The sequence below is a fragment of the Carassius carassius genome, chromosome 19 (genome assembly GCF_963082965.1).
Source record: "Carassius carassius chromosome 19, fCarCar2.1, whole genome shotgun sequence".
Classification (NCBI taxonomy): Eukaryota; Metazoa; Chordata; class Actinopteri; order Cypriniformes; family Cyprinidae; genus Carassius; species Carassius carassius.
Window position 1 is genome coordinate 22,686,703 of NC_081773.1, and position 17,677 is coordinate 22,704,379.

Below are 17,677 nucleotides of genomic sequence, written 5' to 3' on the forward strand. Positions count from 1 at the left end.
AGCTGGAGATGACTTCCTAAAGTAAACAATCATTTCTTTTGTTTTACATTATGAAATTGTTGGCTCTGCAGCACGGCCTAAGAATTTGTCACAACCTCTCAACTGTTTAATTAAAGGCTAAAAACGCAGTTTTAAAGAGTTCTAGTGTTGTGAGTGGATGAGGTTTGCTCAAGGAGACTAAGTGAATCTGATAGTCAGGGAGTCAGTTACAGAGTGTGTATTAAGTCCAAGTATGGAGTATTTTCTCACAAGTGTCTTAAGTATGATGGTGTTGAATGAAGAACTGAAATCAGTAAACAGCATTATGACATGTGCCTTTATTATGCAAGCGTGAGAGGGCCAGGTGGATGACCCTCTTAATCATCCACACTGAAGTGGCTCAGTAGGCATTATGCATAGGCAAGAAAACATCTGCATTCTAAGGCCTCTTGGTTGTTGAGTAATTGTGTGGCTACTACACCACCATCTTAATGAAACAGCATGTGACAAATGAAACATACAGTACTCATCTAGGTCCTCACACATGACAAGTTTCAACATGTTTGTATTCCTTTTTCTACGTTCTCTCATTTCTGGAGTAACTGCTTATGCAAGGAAACAGAAACTCAGTAGAAAGACTCTTATGATCTGCTTAACCTAAAACATACATAGGCTATTTGACATAAACATAACCTAAAACATTATTTCCTCTTGTAGGGCCAAAGACATGTGATAGAAGTTTAGTGATTAACGCTGCTGGTTAAAGTAACTATACTGAAAAATCCCTCAGGCTGAAAATGTACATCATAAAGTCCACTGAGTGTAATGTCAGTACTTGCAGTCAGCACTTACAAACATCAGTGAATTCTCTCCTTTGGAATGTGTCCTGTTTATGATTAATGCTGTTGAATGTTTTGAAGAAGCATACCAAGTACCTCCTATATCTTATAAATCTTTAATGTTTTCAGCAATTTTACAAGTTCAAATTTTTACACAGCTTCAGATAAAAGCTTTGAATAAATTATATGCAAAATATAAATAGGATATATAAATAATAGGCCTAAAAAACCAAAAGAGCTTGGTAGTAACTAATTACATGTAATCTGTATTACGTAAACAGATTCCACAAACTAAATTCATGTAATCAGATTAAATTACATTTTAAAATACTTAAAATCAGTGTAGGCTACAGTTAGCCTACTTTTTTAATGATTACATATATTCTTAGCAATTATTCAGAAATAATGAATTGATTCTCCCTAATTCTTTGTCATATTTTAAAATTTGCTTACCTGACATGCAGTTTAACAAAACATTATTTATAGTAAGTGTTTTATTTTGATTGATGTTTATTTTAAAATAATTTATTTTACATTTTTATGATTTCATTAATTATTAGCTTTTCATTAGCTCACAAACCCCAGGTCCTTCACACACCCCAGTTTTGGGAAACCTTGACCACCCCGCGATTTACGCCCCTGTTAACTACAATTTTTATCATGTAACGTTCATTTGGAATCAGTAACGGACTGCAGTTTGTAAGTAATCTACCCAGCTCTGAATATAAACGTGCTTAGCGTCGTGCCGGAGAGTTTTGTTTTAAAAGTGGGAGTATTTATAGTGTTGTGTTCAGTTACAGTCAGAGACCCTTGAGAGCCACAGATGATCCTTCTTCGCCCCTCCTTCTCATGTACTGGCACTGGCAGCTAAACCCATCATCATCGCATATCTTTTCTATGAAGATCAAGGGAGGGCAGACATTCAACGACGATTTTGAGCGGTAAGGAGTTTTAATACCACATTTACTAACAAACTCAGTCTAAACGGTTATATCACAGTCAGCAGAAATAACAAACTCTCGCGATTCTGTGTTTTGAGGACCTCTATCAACCGCTCGTTGCTTTCAAGTTTTGAAGCAGTTCTTCCTCGCGGTCATGTGACACTGTCGGGACTTTCTTCAACATGAACACTCACATATAAACTTCTTATGATGCAAGCAAACAGCCTATTTAGCGACCTCAGTAAAGCTATTAGGTAACAGTGTTTCTTAGCGTTACTTTAATATGCACATTCCAAATACGAATGATTGTAACGTTAGCTATAACGGGCTACGGCCAGATCAGCTTTGGACGTGGTGAGCATGAGCAAAGGGTAACGTATTATATTCTTGCATTACTGTATACTGTATGTAAAATAACGTTTACTTGATTACTAAATGTTTACTAAATACTATTATTCCCTCATTATGTGTCACCATGTCACATTTTGGTTGTGGATTTATGTGATGTGTGCATGTTGGAAGGGATTTAAAAAAAAAAAAAACAGTTCAAATTTAAAAATAAATAAAAATACTTCGTGTAATAAGGCTATGCTGAAAAAGAAATGTCGTATTCAGATATCAAACCACAACCAAACACATTTCAACAGTAACATGCTAGGACAGGTATCCCGCAAACTTTTTGTTATTGTCTGTAAACAACAGGAAATTACATTTGTGTCCCATTCAGTTGGTGAACGTATATATTTGTTCTAATTCTTGTGTGCAGTACACCCCTTCTGAATAAATGCAAAAGATGTATTTTCTTAATGATTACTAATACAATTAATGGAAAGATGTAAAAAAAAAAACATACACTTAATAAAAACAGAGAAATAGGCTATATGCCATTAATATCTGTAAAATAAGTATATTAGCCAATTTTGTTAACATTTGTAAATATTTTTTTTTTGTTTGTTATGGATGTCATCAAATTTCTTAAAGGGATAATATGATGCGATTTCAATGTTTCCTTTTTCTTTGGAAGCTCTTGGTGCATAAAGAAAATCTGTAAAGTTTCAAAGTCTAAAGTCTCAAATCCAAAGAGATATTCTTTATTAAAGTTTAAGACTTGTCCACGCCCCCCCTAAATGCCTCATTTAATCACGCCCCACATGTCTATGTCACTGTGTGGGAAGATTTGCATAACACCGGCCAAATGTTCATGTAAAAAAAGGAGGCATTATTTTTATTCTTGCTGTAGTATTGTTGTTGCTACTGCAGCCATGCTGTGGAGATGCTGCGTGTTTCATTGTGAAAGTGAAAGTACTTTGGCCTACCAAAAGAGGGAGCGATATCCTCTTCATCATGCCTACACCTGTACAAACTAAAGGCTCCTGGAGGCACCTTTTGGGGTTCTTCACTTTGCCACAGCGGAGGAGCCCTCTGTAAAACCTCTAGGCTCCATTCTAAAAGGGGTGGTTTTCTAAGGAACTTTTAACGGTTCCTGGAGGAACCATTTTATTAAAAAATGGCCAATAACCACCCTGGGTGCTTCAAGGCCTCATTTCCCTAATTTCAGTTCTTTAATATTCACACCCACAACCCCCCTCCCCCACTAGTTTATTTTTCCTGCTATTGACATTTTTAATAATTACAGAAAAACACTGAAAAACTAAGACATGCATATAAAACATTGTTTATTGATAAACAACAACAATATCCATAGTTTGTAATAAATAATCACCTTAAATAGTCAGTACCGCACATCACAATCCCATTCATGGAAACTGTCATGTGTTAATACTGTTACAAAAAATAAAACATTTACATCTTGACAAAACTGTATACAAATAAATGTGACTCAAATATCTTAGAACTATTAAAAAAAGTACCTAAAAAATAGTACAGTTTAAATTAATAAATTAAAAAAAATAAATTGCATGTACAGTGCAATCAATAGTAACATTTTCTTTCCTGTTCTAAATGGAGGTCACTGATTGGAAAAAATTCACACACAAAATTTTAAGAAATAGTTAAGCCTCAAGATAGCTGTATGTAGCTTAAAAAAAACCTTCTTCACATTTCCAGGTTTCTCAGCAGCGGAATTTGTCATAGTTGGGTAAACATCGAGAGCAGTGAATGGGAGAGTACCATAAATATATGTGTTGCATTCTCATTTGCTCAAATAGCAAAAGAAAAACTGTACGATAGCATTTTAACAACTTTCAATCAAAGAAAAAAAAATGAGAGAGACTGATAAGGCCCCGGTCTAGGTCAGAACCGCAACATAAATGTAGCTTTTAATGTAGCTTCTGATCCGGCTAAGAGTTTTGTACCATCCACAGCAACTTGTTTAAGTCCCCCTCATTTTTCTTTTACACAAATACAGACAGCCGATGTGTTGAAAGAACTGCTAAATCTGGATCCCTATAAATCTGCTGGGCTGGACAATATGGACCCTTTCTTTTTAAAATTATCAGCTGAAATTATTGCGACTCCTATTAGCACCATATTTAATCTCTCGTTGGTATCATGTGAGATTCCCAAAGATTGGAAAGCTGCCGCGGTCATCCCCCTCTTCAAAGGGGGAGACACTTCAGATCCAAATTGTTACAGACCTATATCTATTCTGTCATGTACTGCGAAAATATTCGAAAGCCTAATTAATTAACAGATCACAAAATATTTTGAGTTCCACCATTTATTCTCAGCCGCGCAATCTGGTTTCCGAGCTGGTCATGGATGCACTTCTGCCACGCTAAAGGTACTTAATGATATCATACCCTCTATCGATAGTAAACATTATTGTGTAGCCGTCTTTATTGATCTTGCCAAGGCTTTTGACTCTGTCAATCATTGTGTTCTTATTGACAGACTAAACAGCTTTGGTTTCTCAAGAGAATGCATTGCTTGGTTCTCAAATTATTTTTTAGACAGAGTTCAGTGTGTAAAATCAAAGGACATGTTGTCCAGTCCTGTGGCAGTCTCAATGGGGGTGCCTCAGGGTTCAATTCTGGGGCCAACCCTTTTTTCTATATATATCAATGAGGTTGCTAGTGCTGCTGGTGATTCGTTAATCCATTTATATGCAGACGATACCATTTTATATACATCGGGACCCTCTTTAGACGCTGTGTTAATTAACCTTCAAACTAGTTTTAATGCCATACAACATGCCTTTCTTGACCTTAAACTGCTTTTAAATGCTAATAAGACTAAATGCATGCTTTTTAATCGTACACTGCCCACAGCTGCTCATCCGATTACCGTTACTACTCTTGACGGGACCGAATTAGAAAAAGTGGACTCCTAGAAATATTTAGGTGTCTGGTTAGACTGTAAACTTAATTTTCAGATTCATATTAATTATTTACAATCGAAAATTAAATCTAGAATCGGTTTCTTATATCGCAACAAAGCCTCTTTTACTTATGCCGCCAAATATGCCCTTGTAAAGCTTACCATCTTACCGATCTTTGATTTTGGTGATGTTGTATACAAAATTGCCTCTAAAACTCTACTAAGTAATCTGGATGTAATTTATCACAGTGCTATCCGTTTTGTCACCAAAGCACCATACACTACTCATCATTGCAATCTTTATTCTCTTATTGGCTGGCCCTCACTACATACTCGCCGCCGAATTCACTGGCTCCTGGTCATCTATAAAACCTGTATTAAGGACTGTAAAAAGATGGACTAATGAAGCAGAGCAGGATTTACAATCTTGTTTTGACCTCACTGATTGGAGTGTTTTTGAAGCTGCTGCCACCGATCTGGATGAACTCACAGAGACCGTAACATCATATATCAGTTTCTGTGAGGATATGTGTATTCCTACCAAGACTCAACTAAATTACAACAATGACAAACCGTGGTTCACTGCAAAACTCAGACAGCTCCGTCAGGCCAAAGAAGATGCTTACAGGAAGGGGGACAATGTCTTGTATAAACAGGCTAAATACACACTGGAAAAGGAGATCAAAGTGGCAAAGAGGAATTATTCTGAAAAAATAAGGACTCAGTTCACTTTGAACGACTCCGCATCAGTGTGGAAAACTCTAAAGAAGATCACCAATTACAACACACCACCCCCCAGCACTGTGGAGAATCAACGACTGGCAGACGATCTGAACGAGTTTTACTGCAGGTTTGAAATAACACCCATCACCTGCCCTGAACGCCTCCCCACACAACCATTCACACCATTCACAACTCCTGCAACCAACCCTGAATGCCTCTCCAATCAACCGCTCTCACCATTCACACCTCCTGCAACCAACCCTGAATGCCTCTCCAAACAACCGTTCACACCACTCACAACTCCTGCAACCCACCCTGAACACCTCTCCAATCAAGCGCTCTCACCATTCACACCTCCTGCATCCCCCCTCTCCCCCACACCTGCAATACAGATCAGCGAGGATGCGGTGCGCCAGGTCTTCCGGAAGCAGAAAAGGAAAAAAGCACCAGGCCCAGATTGTGTTACACCAGCCTGTCTTAAATCCTGTGCTGACCAGCTGGCCCCCATCTTCACACAGATCTTCAACAGATCGCTGGAACTGTGCGAAGTCCCTTCATGCTTCAAACGCTCCACCATCATCCCTATCCCAAAGAAATCCAAAATTACAGGACTAAATGACTACAGGCCTGTGGCTCTAACGTCTGTAGTCATGAAGTCATTTGAAAACTGGTGCTGGCCCACCTGAAAGACATCACTGGACCCTTGCTAGATCCTCTTCAGTTTGCCTACAGAGCAAACAGGTCTGTGGACGATGCAGTAAACATCAGACTGCATTATGTTCTGCAACACCTAGACAGACCGGGGACCTATGCGAGGATCCTGTTTGTGGACTTCAGCTCTGCCTTCAACACGATCATCCCAAACCTCCTCTTGCCCAAACTAACTCAGCTCTCCGTGCCCACCTCCGTCTGTCAGTGGATCAACAGCTTCCTGACAGACAGGCAGCAGCTAGTGAGGCTGGGAAAATACACATCCAGCACCCGTACAATCAGCACCGGAGCTCCCCAGGGCTGTGTTCTCTCCCCACTGCTCTTCTCCCTGTACACTAACGATTGCACATCTAAGGACCCCTCTGTCAAGCTCCTGAAGTTTGCAGATGACACCACACTCATCGGCCTCATTCAGGACGGTGACGAGTCTGCTTACAGACAGGAGGATAAAGAGCTGGCTGTCTGGTGCACTCTCAACAACCTGGAGCTTAACACGCTCAAAACAGTGGAGATGATTGTGGACTTCAGGAGAAACCCCCCTGCACTCCCCCCACTCACCATCATGAACAGCACTGTGACTGCAGTGGAGTCATTCAGGTTCCTAGGCACCACTATCTCTCAGGGCCTGAAGTGGGACATTCACATTGACTCCATTGTGAAAAAGTCCCAGCAGAGGTTGTACTTCCTTCGCCAGCTGAGGAAGCTTAACCTGCCACAGGATCTGCTGAAACAGTTCTACTCCACCATCATCGAATCCATCCTCTGCACTTCAGTAACTGTCTGGTTCAGCTCAGCCTCTAAATCTGACCTCAGAAGACTACAGAGGGTAGTCCGGACTGCTGAGCGAATTATCGGTACAACCCTCCCATCTATTCAAGAACTGTACTTATCCAGAGTGAGCAAAAGGGCTGTTAAAATCACTCTGGACCCCTCACATCCAGCACACTCCCTCTTTGAACTGTTGCCATCTGGTCGACGCTACAGAGCACTGAGCACCAGAACGACCAGACACAGGAACAGTTTCTTCCCTCAGGCAATCCATCTTATGAACAGCTGATAATAACTGTGGGACACACTACACTATTTATATTTATATACACTACACTTTTTATCCAACACACATACTTAGCGTACACTTAAATCTTTTGCACATAATATACATGTACATACATGGAACACACTACACTACTTATATTTATATACACATACACTTATTTATCCAACACACATACTTAGCGTACAGTTAAAACTTTTCCACATAATATACATGTACATACATAAATGCTCATTTTAATATACCTGCCATACATTGTCAATTTGTATATTGGCAATCCTTACCCACCTATTTGTATTTTTTTGTATTTTTATTCCTTATTGTGTTTTTTGTTCTGTCGCTGTTATGTTGCACTGCGGAGCTCTGTCACGAAAACAAATTCCTCGTATGTGTGAACATACCTGGCAATAAAGCTCATTCTGATTCTGATTCTGATTCTATAAGTCTTTATTAGGCTTATCCCCTCCATATCTCAACTCACTGGTCACGGTAGCAAGGCCTAAAAAAAAAAAAAGTTTGGTTCCGGTTGGTTGTCAGTTGAGGTCATTGGTCGGTAGGGATTTTTTTTTTTTTTTTAATTTTTTTTTTTTTTCTCCAGTGGCAGTTTTACACACGCGCGCTGATTTTAAATGTGTGTACCGGTACTTTTACGACAGTGATTCTGTATTCCCGTTTAAAGTCTGTTGTTGCCATAGACACGCTAAACGCACACACACACACACAAAAAGCCTTCGCGGGAGTTTGACAGGCGATCTCATAGTAGATTAACATGGAGGATTTGAACTTGAAAAACGGAGTGTACAGACATCTTTTTGTAGTCAAACAACATTCTTTGTTATGTTCATTTATGTGGTTTATTTGATTTTGATGCTATAAATTAACTAGAAGCAAGAGACGATCAGTTAGTTTTAACTGATTGTAATAAATATCAACCTTCATATTCATCCGGAAGAAGGAGGCGGGAACCGGCGGACAATCAAAAACATTTTAATAACAAAATAAACACAAAACAGCGCACCAGCCCCTCACGGACGACTGGTGCGCATAAAATAAAAACCAAAACACAACTAAAAGCCCAGGCCTGGTCCTCTCTCGTCCTTCACTGTCGTCGCTCCAGTTTTATATCCTTCCATCTCCTCCATGGGCCTCGAGACCGGTGGGACGAACAGGTGTAGTTCATCTCCAATCACTCCCCCGGCCTCGCTCCCATGTCCCTCGGCCCCGCCCCACTCGTCACATACCCCCATCGCCCCTCGCAGGCCGGGGGGTACTCCCGAGACTGCGCTCTACTCCCCCCCCCCCTCCCTCCGGGGGGGCCGCTCCCGGGGACCTGCGGGAACCTGGGGGTAGGACAGGCGAGGCGAGAGAAAAGGAGATGGAAGGAGGAGCGACAGAGACGAGAGAGGGGAGAGAGGAAAAAAAAAAAAGAAAAAAAATTCCGGTTCCCAGACGCACCGCTGCTCGGCCCTCCACCAGCTGGGTGATCTCCTCCGCGGTGCCTGGCGGTGGCACTGGACGGCCCTCGGCGGACGGCACGACACTCCTCCGCCGCCCGGTGGACGGCGACGGCTCCTCCGGTTTTGGGCAGCCGGCAGGAGTCCCCCGTTCCCTGCTCCTCCCCGTTCCGGCGGAGGCAGCAGGCTCCGGCCACCTGGCGAACGGCGCCGACTCCTCCGCTCCCTCACAGACGGCAGCCGTCTCTCCACATCGTGGGCGGCCGGTAGCGAGCTCGCCCGTCCCCGGCAACTCGCTCCAGTCCACCGCCTCGAGCGTCCATGGCGGCACACTCCTTGCCAGCTCGATGGCACCGCGGATTCACCACAGCGGCGAGGGATCTTCAGCAGCGCGTCCCTCCTTCTCCCGGGCTTCGGCACCACTGTAATAAATATCAACCTTCATATTCATCCGGAAGAAGGAGGCGGGAACCGGCGGACAATCAAAAACATTTTAATAACAAAATAAACACAAAACAGCGCACCAGCCCCTCACGGACGACTGGTGCGCATAAAATAAAAACCAAAACACAACTAAAAGCCCAGGCCTGGTCCTCTCTCGTCCTTCACTGTCGTCGCTCCAGTTTTATATCCTTCCATCTCCTCCATGGGCCTCGAGACCGGTGGGTCGAACAGGTGTAGCTCATCTCCAATCACTCCCCCGGCCTCGCTCCCATGTCCCTCGGCCCCGCCCCACTCGTCACACTGATGATCTAACTTACAGCGATCTGTTCGACACATTCAAGAGCCACAAAACGGTATTTATTGTTTACATTTCTTTAAAAAATGACCACATTTGAAAGGTGAAATAACCAAATGAGACTTTGTTTCATATTAAAAGTAAGCTGGTAATGTTAATGTCCTGTCTGTCAGCATGTTGTCAGTGCCCTCTCCCCCCCCCCGTGTTTCTCTTAATGTTACGATTTCCAAACCTTAAGTTATAGCTCACTTTAGGAATTGACAGTTAAAGGGTTTTGATGCAATACTTAATGGTTTTTAACGGATTACTTAAGTGTAAAACAGCATTTAAAGGAAACTGTAATTTAATTAACGATGTGTGAAAGACCGTTCTTCCCTAGTCTCATAAAATAAATTTGGGTCGCACATAAATTGACAGGGTCGGTCGGAAACCGGAACCAAACAATTTTTTTTTTTAGGCCCAACTTCAATTCGTAGTACGCGTGCTAGTAGGTATATTTCTTTGGCCATCCCCAAAGTCAAGTCCTCTTTTGGCCGCCTTTCTTTCCAGTTCTCTGCTGCCAACGACTGGAATGAATTGCAAAAATCTTTAAAAATAGAAGTACCGATATCCCTTGGTAACTTTAAGCATCAGATTTCAAAATTATTTACTGATCCCTGCTCTTGTTAGCAGCCCTGTTATGGTGCATTATAGAATTTTTATATTTTATTTTCCATTTTAAGCTCTTAAGGTCTATTTGGTGTATATGTGTAGGCTACATCATTATATTGTTCCTTGCATTACGTTTGTATGTTGTATAGGGATCGGTTTGTTGACTGGATATTTATTTATTTCTATGTGTAACTCTGTGTTGTCACACTGTTTCTGCCTTATCTTGGCCAGGTCGCAGTTGTAAATGAGAACTTGTTCTCAACTGATTTTACCTGGTTAAATAAAGGTTAAATATATAAAATAAATTACACCACAATGATTAGCTGTTAAAGTACTCTTTTTTCTCTTAGTTGATTTTTGGATCAATCTGATGCAGTAGCAATTTAGTAGAGTACAAACAATCACAAAATACATAAAGAAGTGGAGGCAAATGTTCAGGGGTGAGCAAATGCCAAAACAATAAACAAAACAGTTCTAACTTCCCAGTGCATCCAAAATAAAGAAACCAAAATACAACAATCTCACCTCACTCCTTACCTATCCAAAAACATGAGAAAAGGGTAATGGCCGAATGGCCTACAAAAACAAAGAAGGCACTCACCCCCTACGGCCTCATGTGTGGGATAAAAAACAAACACTGAACTGTTGGGGTTCAAGTCATAAAGCTCTCCCAAAATAAAGCATGTGATTAACAGCACTCTGTTAATTACTTAAGATCTAACAGCAATTTCACTACCACTAAACAAACACACAGCAGTCAGCATGTCCAAACAAAGAGATACACACAGCACATTGCTCATGGCTGACAACAAAAAGGTGAGAGCAAAAAGGGAGAGCACCCTCCAGCGAGATCCAGGGAAATTATAGTACAGGTCCCGTCTCTGGTCCAACCACTGGCAGTCCCTCATTGAGCCTTGGACCAATCCTGTTAGAGAGGAGACAACAAGGAACACATCCACAGCATGCAATACGTCCTGGTCATAACAGCAGTCAGAAGAGAGAACAATGCCAAATTTAGCATCCCTCCCAAATGATCCTAAAACAGCCTAGCATTAGCATTAACTAGTTTTTTGTAATTTGATACAAATGTGATATAATACAAAGTATAGTGTTATAAATGTACATAATAATAATAATTAAAAAAAAAAAAAAAAATATATATATATATATATATATATATATATATATATGTATATAAAAGTCTGCATTGCTGCTCTCGTCAAGGCTTTCATGTATTTATATCATCATGGTTAGACTACTGTAACTCACTTTATTGTGGAATGAGCACTACTTCCCTGGCCCGTCTGCAGTTGGTCCAAAATGCATCAGCAAGACTTTTATTGGGCCTCTGTAAATCCATTCACATTACACATGTGTTAGGATTAGACATCTGCCGGTATTTGGTAATGCGATATGTCACGGTAATGTTGCACAATATTGTTATCGTGGGCAATTCTGAATACCGTGAATAATTATACTTATAAATTATTCAGAATTTGGGATGCATTTTAAGAATACTTTTCCCAGCCGATTTATGTTGCTTGAAAGACATGTGTGTGCTCAGATGTAAACAAGCATGCATGAGAAGCACATGGGGGAACACATGAAAGACACGCTAAATGAAAGCACATTCACTCTCTGACAGCAGGCGGTGCTAAACTACAGAAAATGCAGCCATTACCCTGGAAACCCCATAAATGAAGCAGCTGCTACTTTCTAAATAGATTTAAATAGCCATTCAGATTTGTGGATTCGCTATGGTGTTCCTCACAGCGCCAGATACTTAAATATTTAGACTTAATAGGGTATTCATTTTCAAACTTCATCTTCAGACTTTAATCGGGAATACAACATGCCCAAGATATTGTTTGAAAGTGTTTTGATTCTTTTTGTTTATTCACACATTACATTACGGCTTCATTAGTTAACATTAGTTAATTCATTAGTTAACATAAACTGCCAATGAAAAATTCTCCTGAACATTCATCAATCTTAGGTATTCCAATATTTAATAACACGTTGTTAAAATCGAAAGTTGCAACCGTGTTATTTAATGAGCTAACATGAACTAAGACTTGTATTTTATTTATTTTTTTAACAAAGATTAATAACTTATGTAGCAAATGTAACTATAGCTCATTGTGAATGTTAATGCATTAACTAAGGTTGACTAATGAGGTCTTATTGTAAAGTGATACCTGTTGGTCTTTTGCACTTTAATCTGTGCAAAACGTTTAACTTTATATATTATTCTTTATTGTATTTAAATATTCAGTTATTTTTGTTATAAGAAAAAAGTTGTTATACTGTATTATGGCCACTTTTACCGCGATACCGTGATAAAAGCATTAGCAATTAATCGCAACATGAAAATGTGATACCGGCATATCCCTAGTTGCAAGCCCATTGTTTTTTAATTTCTGTGTCACTTTTGCTATGTTTTCACACTTAGAACAATGATTTGGCATTCCTCTTGTACTATTGTCCTCTTTTGTGCTAAACAGGAAGTATCCTGACAGTTCTCTCCCATTTGGTTCTATTGTTGTTGATACTTTATATATAAATCACACAGTAGATGGCAACAAGTAACTGAGTGTGTTGTGAGTCAAATCATTTATTTTGTTGAGTCATTCAATCAGTTCTGTAGCTCTATTTTTATTGGGGAAATAGACAAAATAGCAATATTGTGTCTAAATGTAATTTTTTTTCCATAACTTGTGTATTGAACTGTATGAAATCATTTTTAATTATATGGTTCAAAATCTGCAGTGTTGTTTACTAGACATACTTGCTTTCTAGTCAAATATTTGCTTATCTCTTACCTAATGTATTACTTTACTCCATAATAAATACTTCTTTCATTGCAATATTCTTATCTGCTGTTTCTGTACTATTCTAGGAATTATTGATGTATTTCATGCTTGCTTTTCTTCACAGAGATTAGCCCATGCATGAAACTCTCAGAGCCTGAGCATGAACCAGGGGAGCGGTGCTTGTTTGTGGACCTCAGTGCCTCAGCACTGCCCTGCACCATGTGATCGTTACAAGCATGCATCTTGTGCCCACAGAGGCTATGTTTACGTACTAAGTGGCAGAGAAAGACACTTGCTGAGAGATTTTTGGAAATATAATGTGGGTAAGTCATTGTTATTTATCTGCGGCAGCCTGCTTCTTTGTACACTTGTGCTAGTTATTGCATAGTGTATGATTCCTGCTGCATTGACTATAATTTATGGAAAATGTATATATTTTCAGTATGTGACAAGTGGGCCGAGCTTCCCTGTAATAGTGAAGAAGCACCTGAAGAACTGGAGGAGCACACAATGGTAGCATATCAGGTAATTGCAATAAATACACAATTCATTCATTCCATGTTTTGCAGTCCATGTAAATCATACACTGCATTCCAAGTCCTCCACATATATATATATATATATATATATATATATATATATATATATATATATATATATATATATATATATATATATACTTCAGTATACAAAAAAGTATACAAAAATGGCCAAAAAAAAACAATGTTATACTTTTTAAAAGGGTCATATCATACAGTATATATTTGATTGTTTCCACATATTACTTAAGTCAAAAATATTTGCACCAAAAAAAGTTTTTAAAAAATTAATTCATAATTTTACTTTCTAGGGATTTCTGTATGTCTTTGGAGGAATGCAAGATTCATCTTATACTAAATCAAAAATGCCTCTTTGGGTGTTTGATACAGGTATTTTTTATTATTATTATTATTTTTAAATTCAATGCATGTTCAGTGGGGCTCTAAAAAGTCGGATCCCACCAGAAAAAAAAAAGTATTATTTTTTTTTAAATGCAAAATGTACTTGACTTTTTATTAAAATTTCAGTTAATATATATATATATATATATATATATATATATATAGCTAGCACTTATGCTGCATGAACACAAATTGTGTTTTACTACACTGTAATATGCCACTTTTTCGTTCACATTTTCAGTTTTATATTCTTTGCAGTAAAAGATTCCTGGATTAACTGGAAAACAGGGAGTGAAACTTTACAGGTAAACATCTTTTTTTTTCAGCTGAAAGGTGATCCTTTTATTATAGTGAACTGTATTTGTAGGGAGTGACACCAGCAAACAGAAAAGGGCACAGTGCTGTCATTTTTGGGTCATCTATGTATGTCTACGGTGGATACATTGATATGAGAGGATCAACAAAGGAATTCTGGAAATTTGATTTTGGTGAGTATTATTACATAGCAGTGGATTTATGGTTTTTATAAAACATCTTCTAAGACTAAATATGTAAGTGAAAAGGTGTAGGATTTCTGTATGATGTACTGTGCATACTGCTAAATGACCTTGCCAAATAATGATATTTTCTACATGTTAGATTCCAGAGTGTGGTCGCTCCTAAGCAGTGTACAAGGTGGGCCTGGTCCCAGACATGGTCACTCAGCTATGACATACCAGGACTCTATGTACCTTTACGGTGGCCTGCAGGGCCTGAGGGAACAGAAGGACCTGTGGAGCTGGAGTTCTGCCTGTCAGACCTGGAGCTGCATCAATTTCCAGTCAGCTTCTTTATTAACATCTATCTATCCATCCCATAAACCCTGATTGTCAAATAAGTAATCAACAGATTTGGCCCAACTTTGCAAAGTTTATAACTACAAACATTTTAAAGATATTCAGAGTTTTGTTTGATGTAATTAGTAAGTTGAAGTTTTTATCAGCTGAATGCTCATTCTGACAGCACCTATTCATTGGTGAGCAAGTGATGCAATGCTTCAGTGCATTTCTCCAAATCTGTTCTGATTAACAAACAAACTCATCTACATTATAGATGGCCTGAGGGTGGTTTCATTTTCAGCAAATGTTAGTTTTTGATTGAATTATTCCCCCTTCAGACACACACTTAAACACTAACACTTCTATGATCTCTTACTCTGCAGTTCAGGTCCTTCCAGGCTGGTTGGTCACTCTGCTGTATTGTTTAAGGACAGCATGCTCATCTTTGGTGGTGGGGAAACCCAGAGCTCTCCTCAGAGCAGCTTGTGGAGGTTCAACTTGACAACAAAAACCTGGAAGAAGCTAGGATTGTTGCCTGGATCCCCCTCTCTGTGCCGGATCCATCACTGCAGCATTGGCATAGGCCAGAGTTTCCAGCCAACATCACCAAACAGCATTTATTTAAGAAAAATTCCCAACTCGCACAACATCTATAACCAGCTAAGACCATTTAAAAACAAGTGCCAACCATCCCGCGCCAGTTTACAAGAGCCCTGTATTGAGCTCCAGACTTTCCACATGGACAAAAAGAAGTATTTGTCAGATTTAAGTATTGCAGTGACAGACAATAAGCTGAAAGGAACCTGTCTCACCCAGGAGGCTATTAGCGAGAAGCGGAATAGTGGTGATCTGGCAGAGGAAACTGAGGATGCCATGTTTCTACATATGCCTGACTTGCTGTTAGTCTTGGGAGGTAAACCTCTACAAGGACCGCATGTGATTTCAGTCTGGCATATGACAATGGCATAAATCTGTTTTTTTTTTAGTGCATTCTACTTTCTCTGTGAGAAATGAATGGCCTTTAGCAACAATACCTTTCTATATCCTGTGGGAAAACAATTGAATTCAGTCATGTACACACTTTATACAGCAGGGATAGGCAACTTCGGTCCTGGAGGGCCACTATCCTGCAGAGTTAAGCTCCAACCCTAATTAAACACACCTGAACAAGGCAATCAGTGTTTTCCGGATTACTAGATAGATACAGGCAGGTGAGTTTTTATGAGGGCTGAAGCTAAACTCTGCAGGATAGTGGCCCTCCAGGACCGGAGTTGCCTATCCCTGTTATACAGTGTCTGTAATTATTTACTTGACTGAAAAGCACCAACTAGGGGTTTTATTTACTTCACTATATGTCATATTATTTTACTATGTATCAAAATGTTATATTAAAGAATCTCCACTAAATGTGAAATAATGGTCAAAACTGCTCGAGTGATCATTTTGGAATCAATGTGTGTGTTTTGTTAGATCCATGTATATCACTGTCATAACACGTTCATTCCCCTGCCTTTGCATTGTTTCAGGATAACTGCACTCAAATTATTGAATAAGTAATGCATTACACGAGTAATGTGTAATCCATTAGCAACAATCAAAAATGTGAGCCAATGTTAAAACCAACATTAGACTGTATTTATTTTTGGATTGCTAAAAAAATGTTTTTAAAACAGATATGGATAGAAAACTACATTTATAGCATATTTGTATTAAATTTACTTTACATTTAGTCTTTTAGCAGACTCTTTTATCCAAAGCGGCTCACAAAAGATGCAATCAAAACCAACAAGACAACCTAATAATATGTAAATGCTGTGAAAAGTATTGGTTAGTCTGACATAGTAAATATAGCAAGTTTTTTTTTATATATAATAAATAAAAAGAAAACAAGTAGATATAATAGAAAAAAAAAACCTGAAAACTAGTGCTAGAGGGTAATTTTTTTAATAAACAGAAAAGTCAAAAGAATAGAGAACGCTACTGTTAGAGGGTCATTTTTAATAATATGCCTGAATAAAAAGAAAACAAGTAGATAAAATTGAAATAGACTACAGAATGCTAGAGGGTCATTTTTATGATCAATAAAACAAGTAGAATAGAAATAGCACAGAGAGTGTTAAAGTGTCATGTTTTTTAATAAATAAATGTAAAATAAATAAATAAACGTTGTACTAAATATAACTATAATAGCTAGAAAATGTTACAATAATACAACATACAACTAATTAAAAAAAGGAATTACCTGTGCTTGTAATCACTAATTGTTAAACACTGACCTGTACTTACATATCACATGCATGTAGTGTTTACTGCCACTGGAGGGCGACAGACTTCACGCTACTCTAAAATTCAACAACTGCACATATACACATAAATTAATCCAACAATCTCCTTAACACATCTGGGTTATTCTAACCTTTATTTATTTATTTGTACATTGAAACAAAAGACAGAAATATATAGTTCACATCTGTAGGCTAAACAAATACTTACCATAATCAGTATCCTTTATATAAAAATGTTCCATTATGAAAATGTGACATAAATCCAAGAGATTTTCCCATGGAAAGACATTCAAGTCACAGAAGTTTCAGAAGAACTGAACACATGACAGGGATCATAATAAAAAGTGTCCTTTTAAATTGTATTTAACTGCATTCTGTAGAAAATTAATTGTTATTTTAGGACAAACTAACATATATAGCTAAAACGTGTTAGATAGATAGATAGATAGA

At 38.7% G+C, this 17,677-nt stretch overlaps 2 protein-coding genes across 2 annotated transcripts in view; one reads left to right on the plus strand and one right to left on the minus strand.

The window, feature by feature from the left end:
• Positions 1-17,677, minus strand: part of LOC132095397 (ras-related protein Ral-B) — a 100,742-nt gene that overhangs the window by 17,405 nt on the left and 65,660 nt on the right. The gene's annotated exons all lie outside the window — the stretch shown is intronic.
• Positions 1,567-16,027, plus strand: LOC132094775 (actin-fragmin kinase-like). Its single transcript, XM_059499419.1, has 8 exons — positions 1,567-1,759; positions 13,308-13,506; positions 13,626-13,708; positions 14,034-14,112; positions 14,383-14,429; positions 14,492-14,612; positions 14,764-14,944; positions 15,326-16,027. The coding sequence occupies exons 2-8, from the start codon at positions 13,344-13,346 to the stop codon at positions 15,909-15,911; spliced, it is 1,260 nt and encodes a 419-aa protein (XP_059355402.1). The 5' UTR covers positions 1,567-1,759; positions 13,308-13,343; the 3' UTR covers positions 15,912-16,027.

Bases quoted from the DNA above. Each gene is read 5' to 3' on its own strand.
- LOC132094775 (XM_059499419.1), top strand. From the start codon at position 13,344: ATGAACCAGGGGAGCGGTGCTTGTTTGTGGACCTCAGTGCCTCAGCAC. The intron at 13,507-13,625 runs GTAAGTCATTGT...ATATATTTTCAG, and splicing joins TTTTTGGAAATATAATGTGG to TATGTGACAAGTGGGCCGAG. The intron at 14,430-14,491 runs GTAAACATCTTT...CTGTATTTGTAG, and splicing joins CAGGGAGTGAAACTTTACAG to GGAGTGACACCAGCAAACAG.